The 14,298-nt window shown below is 55.6% G+C and overlaps 1 protein-coding gene and 1 long non-coding RNA gene across 5 annotated transcripts; one reads left to right on the top strand and one right to left on the bottom strand.

The window, feature by feature from the left end:
* Nucleotides 1-249: 249 nt before the first annotated feature.
* On the bottom strand, nt 250-8,093 carry LOC102991973 (uncharacterized). 4 transcript variants are annotated; one of them, XR_003678580.2, is made up of 6 exons: nt 7,634-8,093; nt 6,992-7,144; nt 6,201-6,469; nt 5,595-5,627; nt 4,278-5,092; nt 250-3,649 (listed from the first exon to the last, which is right to left on the bottom strand). It is a non-coding gene; the product is annotated as an uncharacterized lncRNA (long non-coding RNA). The 4 variants fall into 4 exon arrangements; XR_008616713.1 differs by lacking the exon at nt 5,595-5,627 and having other exon boundaries at nt 7,667-8,089; XR_448495.4 differs by lacking the exon at nt 5,595-5,627 and having other exon boundaries at nt 7,634-8,088.
* A 60-nt stretch (nt 8,094-8,153) lies between these two features.
* On the top strand, nt 8,154-13,816 carry NLRP6 (NLR family pyrin domain containing 6). Its single transcript, XM_055083060.1, is given in 15 exon segments — nt 8,154-8,473; nt 8,718-8,743; nt 9,017-9,271; nt 9,274-9,531; nt 9,534-9,643; nt 9,645-9,803; nt 9,805-9,851; nt 9,853-10,099; nt 10,102-10,677; nt 10,679-10,749; nt 11,614-11,706; nt 12,787-12,971; nt 13,043-13,084; nt 13,087-13,204; nt 13,543-13,816. Coding segments are annotated over 15 exon segments (2,745 nt in total). The 5' UTR covers nt 8,154-8,177; the 3' UTR covers nt 13,805-13,816.
* Nucleotides 13,817-14,298: the final 482 nt, after the last annotated feature.

The following is a 14,298-nucleotide window of genomic DNA, read 5'->3' as shown; positions in this document are numbered from 1 at the left end:
CTTTTTCTAGTTTCTTAAGGTAAAAGTTTATATCGTTGATCTTAGATCATTCTTCTTTTCTAATATGTGCATTCAATGCTATACATTTCCCTCTCAGCACTGCTTTAGATGAATCCCACAAATGTTGATAAGTTGTATTTTCAATTTCATTTAGTTAAAAATATTTTTAAATTTCTCTTGAGATTTCTTCTTTGTCCATTGTGTTATTCGCAAGTATGTTGTTTAATCTCAAAATAGTTTGGAATTTTCTAGCTATCTTTCTTTCTGTTATTGATTTCTGGTTTAATTCCACTGTGGCTTGAGAACAGACATTGTACGATTTCTGCTCTTTTAAATTTGTTAAGATGTGTTTTAAGGCCCAGAATGTGGTCTTTCTTGGTGAATGTTCCATATGAGCCTGAGAGGAATTCTGTGTATTCTGCTGTTGTTGGATGAAGTAGTCAATAGATATAATTATATCCAGTTGATTGATGGTGTTATCGAGTTCAACTATGTCCTTACCTATTTACTGCCTGCTAGATCTGTCAATTACTGGTAGAAGGCTGTTGAAGTTTCCAAATATAATGGTGGATTCATCTATTTCTCCTAGCAATTCTATCAGTTTCTTCCTCATGCATTTGACTCTCTACTGTTAGGCACATACACATTAAGGATGGTTACATCTTCTTGGAGAATTAATTCTTTCATAATTATGTATGAAATTACTAATCCTACTCCAGTGTTTTTCCAGTTTAACTGAGATATAATTTACATACAACTCTGTATAAGTTTAAGGTGCACAGCATAATAATTTGATTTACATATATTGCAAAATGATTACCACAGTAAGTTTAGCTGACATACATCATCTCATATAAAAACCCAAAAAAAGAAAAGAAAGAAAAAAGAAAAATTACTTTTTTTTCTCCCGTGATGAGAACTCTTAGGATTTACTCTTTTAACAACTTTCATATACAACATACAGCAGTGCTGGCCACGTATATTTCATGTATGCTGCACAGCAGTGTTGGCCACGTATCATTTCACGTATGCCACATGGCAGAGTTGGCCATCTATCATTTCACGTATGCCGTACGGCACTGTTAGCCAGAGTCATCCTGCGGTACATTGCATCCCTAATACTCATTTACCTTATAACTGGAAGTTTATGTCTTCTGTTCATCTTCATCCAGTTTTCTTTGATTTGTGTTAACATGGTATATCTTTCTTAATTCCTTTACTTTTAACACACCTGTGTCTTTATATTTAACGTGGGTTCCTTGTGGACAACATATAGTTGGGTCATTTTTTTATCCACTCTGATAGTCTCTTTCTTTCACTGGTGTATTTAGATCATTTAAACTGATTATTGATATAGTTGGATTAATATTTACCATATTTATAACTGTTTTCTATTTGATGCTTTTGTCTTTGTTTCCTCTTTGTCTTCCACTCTTTTTCTACCTTCTCTGGGTTTGAGTATTTTATGATTCTGGTTTCTCTCCTCTCTTAACAAATCAATTATACTTCTTTAAATGGTTTAGTGATTTCTTTAGTGGTTTCCCTAGAGTTTGCACTCTACCTTTACAATTAATCTAAATCCATTTTCAAATGATAGTATATCCCTTCGCAGGTAGTTCAAGTACCTTGTAACAGAGTACCCCCAGTTCTTCCTTCCCATCCCTTGTAACATTGCCACCATATGTTTCCCTTTTCCACAAGCTACAACCATCTAATGTATTGCTATCATTATTTCAAGCAAACTGATAGATCAGCTAAGTATAAGAAAAATAAAAGATTTTATTTTACCTTCATTTATTTCTTCACTAATGTTCCTTATTTCTTTATGTAGATCTGAATTTTGACCTGTATCATTTTCCTTCTCTTTGAAGAACTTCTCTTAACACTTCTTGCAGGACTGATCTACTGGTGAGAAATTCCTTCAATTTTTGTTTGTATGAGAACGTCTTTATTTCTCCTCACATTTCTAGTATAATCTCACTGGATAAAGAATTCTAAATTGGTGGATTTTTTTCTTTCATCAGTTTAAATTTTTCATTCCATGCTTTTGCTTGCATGGTTTCTGAAGAGAAAACATGGTCTCATGTAATCCTTATCCTTGTTGCTGTTGGTGAGGTGGGGGTATTTTTCTCTCTGGCTTCTTTCCAGATTTCTCTTTGAGTGAGAAAGGAAAGCTAAAGAGAGCTGGAGCTGAATATTTTCCTTCCCCCCAGGTAGGTTGGGCTCTGTTAAAATCCATATTGGATGCCAAGAGGGAAGGCCATGTGAAGTCCCTGGAAGAAGACAATGATCTACATGTCAGAGAGAAAGGCCTTAGAAGAAACCAGCTCTGCTGACATCTTCGTCTCAAACTTGTAGCCACCAGAACTTCTGAAGGCTAAGAAATAAGACATCTGCCTCCAAAACTCCCAGTGGACAAGAATATAAAAGGAATGGAATTACTGCAATAAAACATCTCATTAAGAAAAAGGGGAGGGGCTTCCCTGGTGGCGCAGTGGTTGAGAATCTGCCTGCCAATGCAGGGGACACAGGTTTGAGCCCTGGTCTGGGAAGATCCCACATGCCACGGAGCAACTGGGCCCGTGAGCCACAACTACTGAGCCTGCGCCTCTGGAGCCTGTGCTCCACAACAAGAGGGGCCATGACAGTGAGAGGCCCACACACCGCAATGAAGAGTGATCCCCGCTCGCCGCAACTAGAGAAAGCCCTGGCACAGAAACGAAGACCCAACACAGCCAAAAATAAATAAATAATTAATTAATTTTTTTAAAAAAAGAAAAAGGGGAATGAGAACATGTTACACTAATTGATTTCTGGATGTCAAGCTACTGGGTTAAGTCCCATTTAGTCATGGTTTATAATTCTTCTTTTTTTTTTTTTTTAAATGTTAGTGGTCTCCCTAATTAATACCATTTGGAATTCTACCTTATGGTCTAGTGTTTTGTTTTATTATCATTACTTCTTAAATTTTATTTATTTATTTGGCTGCACCAGGTCTTAGTTGCGGCAGGTGGGCTCCTTAGTTGTGGCATACGAACTCTTAGTTGAAGCCTGAATGTGGGATCTAGTTCCCAGACCAGGGATCGAACCCAGGCCCCCTGCATTGGGAGTACCGACTCTTATCCACTGTACCACCAGGGAAGTTATTATAATTCTTATATGTTAACAAATTCTGTTTGCTAGTAGTTTGCTGAGGATTTTTTGTGTCTATATTTATCAGGGATGTTGCTTTTTAGTTTTCTTGTGTTATGTTTGCCTGTTTTGGGTATCAGGATCATATGGTCTCATAGAATGAATTGAGAAGTATTCCCTCTGTTTATATTTTTTGCAAGAGTTCCTGAAGGATTGATAGTAATTCTTCTTTAAATGTTTGGTAGAATCACCAGTGATGCCATCTGGGCCTGGGCTTTTCTTTGTGAAAAGTTTTTGATTATTAATTCAAACTCTTTACTGTATAGATCTATTCAGATTTTAACATTTCTTTTGAGTCAGTTTCAGTAGTTTCTGTCTTCCTAGGAATTTGTCCACTTCATCTAAGCTATCTAATTTGTGGGCATATAGGGGAGTTGGTCAGCTGCAGGTCCATCTTTGTCCTCCCCGTATCCTCTCCTCCAGAAAAGCAGGTGTGGAGCCTTCGATGCTTCTTTCTCTGTGGTCAAGATGTAAAGTGGGATCAGAATAGGGGAAGAAGCACACAAAGTGCTCAGAAACTAGGCTTTTCAAAGGCAGGAGGACTAAGAGGAGGGGAACCCCCGAAGGAGGAGTGGGTGATGTTGAGGGCACAGTCACATGGACTCCAGGGAGACCCCATTACAAGCTGCCATGAGGACAAAACTTGGGAGTGAGCAAGAAAGGATCAGAGATTTTCATGAAATTTTGTTGGATAGTAGAATCCTGTGGGAGGGACTTGGAGGAAACTGACAATGTAATCTAAAATATTTGTTAAAGATTTAAAAGTCATACCTTTTGGGGACTTCCCTGGTGGCACAGTGGTTAAGAATCCACCTGCCATTGCAAGGGACACAGGTTCAGGCCCTGGTCCGGGAAGGTCCCTCATGCCGTGGAGCAGCTAAGCCCGTGTGCCACAACTACTAAAGCCCGTACGCCTAGAGCCCGTGCTCCGCAACAAGAGAAGCCACCGTGATGAGAAGCCCGCGCGCCGCAACGAAGAGCAGCCGGCGCTCGCCACAACTAGAGAAAGCCTGCGCGCAGCAATGAAGACCCAACGCTGCCAAAATAATAATAAATAAATTTTTAAAAAAAAATAAAAGTCATACCTTTTGAAGTGGCCCTGCTGAACAGCTAAGCCTTGCGGGTGACAAATCCAGAATGACTGACGCCGTGTGCACGCTGGCCCATCTCTTCATGCCCCTGCCTCCGCATCTCACGTTGCGGCAAAGATTCCTGGAAACCTTGGCTCCTGATATCAAAGCCTCCTCCAGGGCTGTTCTCAGCAGGTGCTGAGAGTTCATGGGGACACACAGTCCACTCAAGGAGGGTCCATCTCAGGAGATAGGGATGACCTTGGCAACCCACATGACAGGCCCCAGGACCCCTCCCAAGGCTGGCTGTGGCAGAACGCACCAGACAGTCACAGCACCACCCCAAGCCCCACGTTCCCCGGGCCCCAGAGCTACCTTCGTTCCTTTGACAAAAGGAAAAGACCATTTTGAGGAAAAATTCATGGCCAGCAGTGCTAAGTGCTAGGGAGAGGTGAGGTGGAATCAGAACTGAAGTGGGTTTAAAAATATGGACATTCTTGGTGACCCCAGAAAACACAGGTTTATAGTGAGGGATCATCCACAGAACGTGAGCAATGATAATAACATGCCTAGAATGTGCCAGGCACATGCATTGCGGCTTTACTCCTCTCAACCCTCAACACTGAAGTGCCGTTACCATGCCATTCTGCAGAAGAGGAACTGGAGGCACAGAGAGGTTAAGTAATTTGTCCAAGGTCACCCAGCTATTGGATGGTGGAGCCAGGATTTGATCCCAGACAGTATGGCTTAGGAGAGTGTGCTCTTCTGTCTCAAACAACATCGAAAGGGAGACCGTTGAGTTGTACAGAACTTGCTTTCAAGAATTCATACTGTGGAGAGAGAAAAGTGAATGTGCATTTAGGAGAAACACAGCCGTGGCCTGTGTGGGAAGCCTGTCTGTGCAGCATCTCAGGGCTCAACGAGGGGATCAGTGAGGGCCGCACCGGGTCTTCAGGATGGGGCTGTGGCCAGGGGCCCCGCGACGGCCCAGCGCTGTGCAAGGCCAGATTCTGTCCACAGCCGAGCTCTAAAACACCTGCTTTTGTGGTCTAGGCTCCTGCTTTCCCTGGCAAAGCCCCCTCTGCAGAATCCCAGCGTGCCAGAGGAGCTAGTCAGGGGCCAGTCGAAGCATCTGGGACCCCACACAGGGCTCACGGCAGTCGTCCCTCTGGCAGCTGAGGCCAGACCTTGCTCAGGGCTTGTCTCCAGGACCCTAACTCTACGGAGACCCTGCCCCCTCCTCTGCTTTGCTGGGCGCTGCCCACACTGTGGTCTGGAGGGAGGGTCTCGTCCCTGCTCTGGGCCTGGCCCAGGTGGGCTGCTTCAACACACCAGGCAGGCACACGGCTCCCTCCTCTCAGGGCTCTGTGGGAACAAGAGAGACTTGTTCACGTTCTTTAAAAAGCACAGGGTGCCCCTCCCAGCAGGACGTGTGCAGGCGGTGTGTCCTCCAGGCTCTCCCCTCGCCCATCCTGCTCTGTGCCCAGGAGGCCGCCTATGTGGAGGGCAGAAGCAGGAGTCTAGGCGCAGGAGACGGCGAGGAGGATGCCTCGGGGAAGGTGCGAGTGTGGGTAAACAGAGCCTTCCCGTTCCTCTCCCTGCGCCCGCCTCGGGGAGAGGTGGGCCCTGTCTGTCTTCAATAGAAACAAAACTCGGAGGTAGAATGGGCACCTCTGTGGACCCTTTCCTCCTGGGGAAGGGGCGGCAGAACAGAGGCTCCCAGGACTCTGGGTTCCCTCCCCAAGGGCAGCTCTCAAGGCTCCTGAAGGAAGCAGGACTGAACACAGGGATGGCCTGAGGGGCAGCGATGGTGCCGCAGCCCCTGTTCTTGCAGACACACTCTCACAGAAACGCACGCTCAGAGACATACCGTGTTCATTTCCTGTGGCTGCTTAGCCATGACTACAAACTCGGTGGCTGAAAACAACACACATTTACCCTCTTACAGCCGTGGACGGCAGAAGTCCAAAGTCAGCTTCACTGGGCTGAGGTCCAGGCGATGGCTCGGCCGCTCTCCCTCCGGAGGCCCCAGGGGAGAATGTCTTCCTTCTCCAGCTGCATCTCCAGCTTCTAGGGCTGTGCTCCTTGCGCTCCTTGCCTCGTGGCCCCTTCCTCTATCCTCAAAGCCAGCAGCCTGGCCTCTTGCCTCAGTGTCACACTGCCTTCTGCCCGTGTGCCAAAGCGCCCTGTGTCTCCATCCTATGACACTTGTGATGACATTCAATAATAACTATGCAGGATAATCTCCCCATCTCAAGATCCTGAATTTAACCGCACCTGCAAAGCCCCTTTTGACATTTCAGGGAACATTCACAGGCTCCAGGCACTAGAAGATGGTATCTTTGGGGACTATTACATAGCCTACCATAGATACATTTACACAAGCCCAGTATTAGGATGGCCACACCAACAGACCCAGACACAGACACACACACACACACACACACACAGACACACACACACACACACACACACACACACACACTGCATGCAGGCGGACGCTGTCAGTAGAAACCCACACTCATGGGGTCCCACGTGGTCACCCATCAGTCACACACACCCCTCATGTCCAAAGCTCTTCCCATCAATCTGCTTAAGCCAGGTTTGGGAGGCCACAAAGCTCTTCCCGGTCCCATTTTCTCCTGGCTCCCAGGTGACAGCCTTCCTTTCCCCAATGACACTGTGCATGTCCCCCCTTTGCCCCCTCTACCTAGGAAGCCCTCGCTCACCTCTGCCTTCAGAACTTAACCAATCTTGAAGCCTTAAAGTTTAAGGTCTTGTTCTGAGCCAGCCACCTCCTCCATACAGCCCACCTTGCTCTGCAGTTACCTCTCACAACCATGCCTCGCTGCCACACCCCATGGGTTCTCAGAGAACGTGAACTGAAGAAAGGAACAGTAGAAAACCAAAGGTCACTGAGCACAGCTCTGAAACACTGGCTGTGCGAAGGTGCCACAGTGCCTGAGTTTGGGAGCTTGGTGACTGTCGCACAGACATCTCAGTGTTGGCCGAGCTAGAGCACCTGGGTCTGGGCCATGCACAGCGCTGCACAATCCCCCTAGGATATGACTCCAGTCAGGCTAGGGAGGGGTCACCTCTCCGATCCGCACCTGTGCTGCTGAGTGCGGGCCCAGGGCCAGACTCTACACCGGCCAGAGGCTCCTGCTCCTGATGAGCGCTGGCTGTCAGAGCGCTCACGGCTCTCTCAGCCCTCCGGGTCCTCCCCCTCCCCCTGCGGACTTCCCGGGGCTTCACACCCCGTGTCCTTCACACGTCCTTCCCCCGCTGTCCCCCAGCCTCGGCATTCTAGGGACTCCATCCCCCCAGAGGGCATCTGTGGGGTCTGTCCCCCACCAGGGGCTCAGTCTCACCCTCTGGTGCAAGGGCCTCAGGCTGGGCCTCACCAAAGGGTCCAGTGAGCACGGATGTCCTGGCGAATTCCGGAGCACAGCCTGGACCAGGTGGTGAGGCCAGCTCCCTGCTGAAGCCAACTGCTCCGGGCTCCTGGAGAAGAGGACAGAGGGAAAGGAGGGCAAAGGAGGAAAGGGGAGAGCACAGGCCCTGGCAGACATCTTACTTTGGACGTTTGACCTGGATGCGTGGAAAGAATGAGCGGAGAGGGACGTGCGGAGCAGGAAGGCACCCCTAGCTCTGGGGTCAGCGGCGGCCAGTGCCCGCCCAAAGCTCTGTAACGCCTTGGAGCCACGTCCTCGGCAGGGGTTCTGGGAGGAGAGGAGGACCCTCCGGTAGAACGCTATCGAGCGTTGGCCTGGAGCCTCCTGGATGGATGCGGGCCGCGTCTAAGCCCCTGCCGCTCGAGGGCGCCCGGGGCTGGGGGCCGGGGCGGCGGGGAGGGGCGGGGGGTCACCGGGGCACGCACGGCACGCGTGCTAACCCCGTGCGCCCGCCCTCAGCATGGAGCCCCGCGCTGCCGCCGCCCGGGAGCTGCTCCTGGCTGCGCTCCAAGACCTAAGCCAGGAGCGGTTGAAGCGCTTCCGCCACAAGCTGCGGGACGCGCCGCTAGACGGCCGCCGCAAACCGTGGGGGCGGCCGGAGGGCGCCGACGCCGTGGACCTCGCGGAGCACCTGATCCATTTCGACGGGCCGGAGCGCGCGCTGGACGTGGCGCGAAGGACCCTGAAGAGGGCGGCCGTGCGCGAGGCGGCGGCGCGGCTCAAGGCGCAGCGGCTGCGGAGTGAGCGCGGGGTGGGGCTCGCCAGCGTCCCCGCCCTCCGTTCCCTCCCGCCTGGGCGGAGTCCTGGCCCCGGGCCTCCATCCTTCCGCTTCCCCAGAAAAGCCCCGGAGCTCTTCCGGCCCGGGCGCGCTTCATCCACAGGTTCGCGGGCGCCAGGGCTCCGATCCTGCGGGTGGTCCCGACCCCTGATTGCGCCCCTCCCCGCACCGCGCAGTCGGCGGGGCCTCACCGCAGTCCTCCCTGCCGGGGCTTGGCCCCAGCTCCTCGGCGCTGCTCTCCGTGTCCGGTAGGTCTCTCTCGGTGGGAGGCGCAGGCCCCGAGCCGTCCGGACCTTGAGCCCTGGGCTTGGAGTACGAGTGCCTCCGAAGTCACTCGGAGGTTCCTGACAGCTGGTCCCCGGGAGGAGCGCGGATGGGAGGGGGACTGCGGCGCAACAGGGGAGACTGAGGTCTGAGCCCGGCGGAGAGGGCAACAGGCCCCTGCGAGTCGGCTGACGCAGCCCGCCTCCTCCTCGATCCCCTGTTTCCCTCTCCTCTGTCCGGCCCTTCCCTGCCCCCAGAGTACAAGAAGAAATACCGAGAGCACGTGCTGCGACAGCACGCCAAGGCGAAGGAGAGGGACGCTCGCTCCGTGAAGATCAAAGAGCGCGTCGCCAAACTGCGCATCGCGCCCGAAAGCGCTGCCCTGGAGCACGAGGCCCTGGGGCCCGCGGAGGAGCCGGAGCGCGCTCAGCGATCCGACACCCACACCTTCAACCGCCCGCTCGGCCGCGACGGGGAGGGCCAGAGACCGCCGACCGTGGTGCTGCAGGGCCCGGGGGCATCGGCAAGACCATAGCGGCCAGGAAAATCCTGTACGACTGGGCGGCGGGCAAGCTGTACCACGGCCAGGTGCACTTCGCCTTCTTCGTGCCTTGCCGCGGGGTGCTGGAGCGACCGGGCACGTGCAGCCTGGCCGACCTGATCCTAGACCAGTACCCCGACCGCAACGCGCCGGTGCAGCAGATGCTAGCGCAGTCCAAGCGGCTGCTGTTCATTCTGGACGGCGTGGACGAACTGCCGGTGCCAGGGCCGCCGAGGCCGCGCCCTGCACAGACCCCCTTGGGGCCGCGAGGGGCGCGCGGGTGCTGGGCGGCCTGCTGAGCAAGGCGCTGCTGCTGGTGACCGCGCGCGCCGCCGCCCCCCACCCCCGGGAGGCTGCAGAGCCGCCTGTGCTCTCCGCAGCGCGCCGAGGTGCGCGGCCCTTCCGACAAGGACAAGAAGAAGTACTTGTACAGGTTCTTCCAGGACGGGGGGAGGGCGGAGCGTGCCTTCCGCTTCGCGAAGGAGAATGAGACGCCGTTCTCTCTTGTGCTTCGCCGTGTGCTGGATCGTGTGCCCCGTTCTGCGCCACAGCTGCTGCAGGTCCTGACCTGTCGCGCACCTCCAAGACCACCACGTCCGCGTACCTGCTTTTCATCGGCAGCGTCCTGAGCTCGGCGCTTCGGCCCGCGGCCGACCGACCCCGCCTGCAGGAAGAGCTGCGCAAGCTGTGCCGCCTGGCCTGCGAAGGCGTCCTCGGGGTCAGGCCGCCGTTCTCTGAGAAGGACCTGGAGCTTTGCGGCTCCAAAGTCCAGGCGCAGTTTCTCAGCAAGAAAGAGATGTGCCAGGTGTGCTGGAAACCGAGGTCACCCACCGGTTCGTCGACCGGACCTTCCAGGAACTCTTAGCCACGCTGTCCTACCTGCTGGAGGACGAAGGGGCTCCCCAGACACCTGCTGGCGGCGTAGGGGCACTTCTGCGGGGGGACCCGGAGCTGCGTGGCCACCTCGCGCTCGCCACGCGCTTCCTTTCCGGGCTACTGAACACAGAGAGGATGCGCGACGTCGAGCACCGCTTCGGCTGCGTGGTTTCAGAGCGCGGGAAGCAGGGTGTCCTGAGGTGGGTGCAGGATCAGGGCCAGGGCTGCCCTAGGGCGGCGCCAGAGGGGACGGAGGGGACCCAGGCGTTCCAGGGCGCTGGGGAGTCAGAGGAGGAGGAGGGCGAAGAGCTCAACGACCTGCTGGAGCTGCTGTCCTGCCCGTAGGAGACGCAGGAGGACGCCCTCGTGCACCAGGCCCTGCGCGGCCTCCCTGAGCTGGCACTGGAGCGAGTGGACTTCAGCAGAATGGACCCGGCCGTCCTGAGCTACCGCGTGCGGTGCTAGCCGGCGGGGCAGTCCCTGCAGCTGGTTAGCCGCAGACTTGGTCGCTGCACGGGAGAAGAAAAAGAAGAGCCTGATGAAGCGGCTCCAGGGCAGCCGGGGAGGCAGCTCGTGAGTCCCCAGAGCGGGGCGGCCCTCTTCTGCAGGCCCTCTGTGTGCAGCATGTGTGCATCTTACGCACTGAAGTGTCCATCTGGGCCTGGGGGGTGTGTCCCGACCTGGCGCCTGCTCCGCAGAGGAGAGGCACGACTTCAGGCTGGTTTTCCCACCTCCTTGCAAGGCAGCTCCCAGGGTGTCCTCTCCATGCCCCGCACCTCAGCACCCACGTCCGAGGCAACCCTCCCAGCACTCCCCCCACCCACCGTGATGCCTTCTCATAAGTTCTGGCGTACATCACGCCCTCCGTGCCCTGAGCCTTTGCTTCTACTGTTCCCTCCACCCCGAATACCGTTCACTGCCTATCCTCAAAGCCTCTCCAAACCGTCCCAGCTGGCCTGAGACCATTCTGGCCTCAGAAATGCCCCACTGACCACCGCGTGCTGTGACCCCTGCCCGTGCCCGTCTCCTCCACCAGACCCTCTCCTCCAGGGCCACAGCTCGTGCCGTTGTTTCTGTGCGGTTAATTCCAACCCAGCACCTGACTCCGGCGCTCAGCATCTGTTGGGAGAACGAACGTCAGGACGTTGACAGTGGCTGGGGCTGGGGCTGCCCACTGCAGGTGCAAGGACAGGCCCACGTGGTGTGTGCAGGTGACATGCCTCCATGGGACTCACATAGACAGCTTCAGTGGGGAGGTGCTGTGGTCACAGTAGAGTAGTTACACTCTGGGCTTGGGACGAAGCGGGAGGAGGGTCCTGGCCCAGCTTGGGGGTGAGGGCAGAAGCAGCTCCGATACCTCAGGACCGTAGGAAGGAGTCCTGTGCGGGAGTGAGGGATTGGACGCGGCTGGGGCCTTCGCCTTCCTTTCTGTCGCAGTAGCTCTCGAACCACCGTGAGAAAACCCCCGGGCTCCCCACTGCATCCACTCTGCGAGTGGACTGACCGACAGTGTGGTCTGAACACCCTGACGTGAGTGAACGTGCCCCCAGCCCTTCCCCTGGAAGGAACGCAGGCAGGATACCCTGGGCAGGGACAGAGGTGTGGCCGTGTCTGGGGATGGCTGAGGGGACAGACTGAGAACCTGTGGCCTCTGGTGTCCCTTGCTGGGGTCGACAGGCTCTGCCCACGCAGGACAGAGGAGGGACGAGGGGATGGGGGCAGGGCTCCAGCACCAGCTTAGGTGCTAGTTAGGACAGAGGGCTTGGCCCCAGTCTCAGTGGGAAGGAGAGTACAGCTGAGCATTCTGGGGGAGGGATAAAGTAGGCCAGACTGTATTTTCCTTCCCAAGGAAGGCTGCTAAGTGCTATTGTACACTGCTGGGTGGTCCCTCTGGATTCTTACAAGCAGTTATGGAAGGTGTTCAGGGAGCGGGCTCTGAGGCCAGTCTGCCTGCCTCTGTGCCCTTGACAGGCCAGTCTGTCTGAGCTTCAGTTTCCTCCCCTGGGAAATGGAGCCGGTAGCTTCCACTTCAGAAGGTTGATGTGAGAATTAATGAGGCAGTACTTAGTACATAATCTTTCCAACTACTGTTCACTACCACCAAGTAAGCAGAAAGTAAGAAAGACGGTAGAAAGTAGTTCCAATGGGGCATATGGTGAAATAGGTACAGCCATGCGTCAGTGGTGACGTGGTAACTGAACTTGGCATAAACATCAGAAGCCAAAGCAGTGATCAGCTCACTTGGCCCGTCAATTCCGCCGCCCAGCTAAATGCATAAAGGTGTTCGTTGCGGCGTTATTTATAACGCCCAACTGTTAGGGACTGGCTAACTGAATAAGCTCAGCCCACCTGCACTTGGTGGGTAATTATAGGGAGTTAGACATATTGAGAGTAAGGTCTCTTATTGGCTCATCCAAAAGCTTGTGGAGAATGTCCTGAGGGAAGAGGGGAGGGCAGTGCAGCAGGGACACACGTGGTGACAAAGGGCAGGAGAAGCTCTGTGGGGCCCAGGGAGGCAGGTGTGGAGCCAGCACATCCTCAGACTGAACCTCAGCCCCCGGGGAGTGGGCAGCTCGCCCAGCTGGGGACCCATGTACTTCCTGACCACAGGCTGTCCCGCTGCAAACTGCCCGACTTGGTCTGCAGAGACCTCTCTGAGGCCCTGACGGAGCTGGGCCTCTTCCACAGCTGGCTCAGCGAGGCCGGCCTGCGTGCGCTGAGTGAGGGCCTGGCCTGGCCCCAGTGCCGGCTGCAGACACTCAGGTGGGGGCCGGCCTGGAAGGGACCAAGGCGGGGCCGGGGGCTCCCATAGCAGCTCCTGCGGTCAGCACTGCCCGCGAGGGTGCAGCAGCTGGGCCTCCGGGAGGCCCCCAGTACTTGTTTGGCCTGCTCCAGCAGAGCGCAGCGCTGCGACCCCGGACCTCAGTGGCTGCCAGCTGTCGGGGCCTACGGCGACCTACTCATGTGCCGTCCTGCAGCTCCCAGGGTGCCGCCTGCGAAGCCTCAGGTGGGGTCAGCGCCGGGAAAGGTGCGGGAACACAGCCTCTCCACCCTGGCTTGGGGGTGGGCGCCAGGGGCTTCCCCCAGACCTCACAGAGGAGTCCCTCCCAGGGCCCTCCCGAGGGACCCCGCTGAAACTCAGCCCCTGGAGACCCACCCCCGAAATCCCTGGCCCCAGCCCTGGGCTTCAACCAGTCCGCCAGACCAAATGTCCGTCTAGTGTCTGGTGCACGTGGCCACAGTCTGGACCGACACGCTTTTGCTCCCCCGAAGGCTCTGGCCCCTAGTCCCTACCCGCTCCCCCAGCCGCTGACAGCCTCGCTTAGTGGCCACCTCCCGTCACTGTGTGCCTTTGGCATAACCCAGGTCAACAGCTCCCCATCGCTGCCTCCCCGAGCCCTGGCCTCCTCCCCCCACCGACTCCACTCCCGTCCTCTGCACACGACTACAGTCTAACTTCCGTGGAGCTCAGCGACCGGCCACCGCAGGAGCTGCGGGCTGGGGGGACAGCAAAGGCGGGACCGGCCATCACCCACCCAGCGTCGGACAGCGACCCCCAGCCTCACAAAGGGCTCGGCAGTGCCCCCTGAGGCCCTGGGGGAGGGCTCTAGTCAGCCCTACGGAGTAGCCCTCCCCACTCCAAGGGCGAGAGGCTGGTGCTGTCTGCTGCGGGCAACTCTTTTGAGCCTGAGGGGCCCTGGACAGGCAGGTGGGAGACCCAGACAGACACGGCCCCTTACCTGCTCCTGGACAGCCCCCGAGACCTCCCCACGCCCTGGGGACAGGTATGTCTCCGTCCTCCCCGCCAGGAGGAGGGGCTCCCCTCCCCTAGCCCCACCGCCGCCCCACCCACGTTCCTCTCCCGGGAGCCTCCAGCCCTCCCATTGCAGGCGCCCCTCGGCAGCAGGGTGATGCTGAGCGCCCCCGGGAGTTGAGAACCTGCAGTGTGTTGGCCTTTCCCTGGTGCAGGATGACCCATTTGCTGATCCCGTGCCCACGCACAGCATGGGCCCCCATAGCCCGCTACTCGGCTCCACCCACAGGGGATGGAGCAGGGGCTGACCCTTGGCTGAAGCTAGGTAGGTCACCGGCGCTCCTCAGAGATTTGGATCTCAGCGTCAG

Source organism: Physeter macrocephalus, unplaced genomic scaffold (genome assembly GCF_002837175.3).
Source record: "Physeter macrocephalus isolate SW-GA unplaced genomic scaffold, ASM283717v5 random_660, whole genome shotgun sequence".
NCBI lineage: Eukaryota > Metazoa > Chordata > Mammalia > Artiodactyla > Physeteridae > Physeter > Physeter macrocephalus.
Note: the sequence above shows the minus strand (reverse complement) of the source record. Positions and strands in the feature narration are given on the sequence as shown.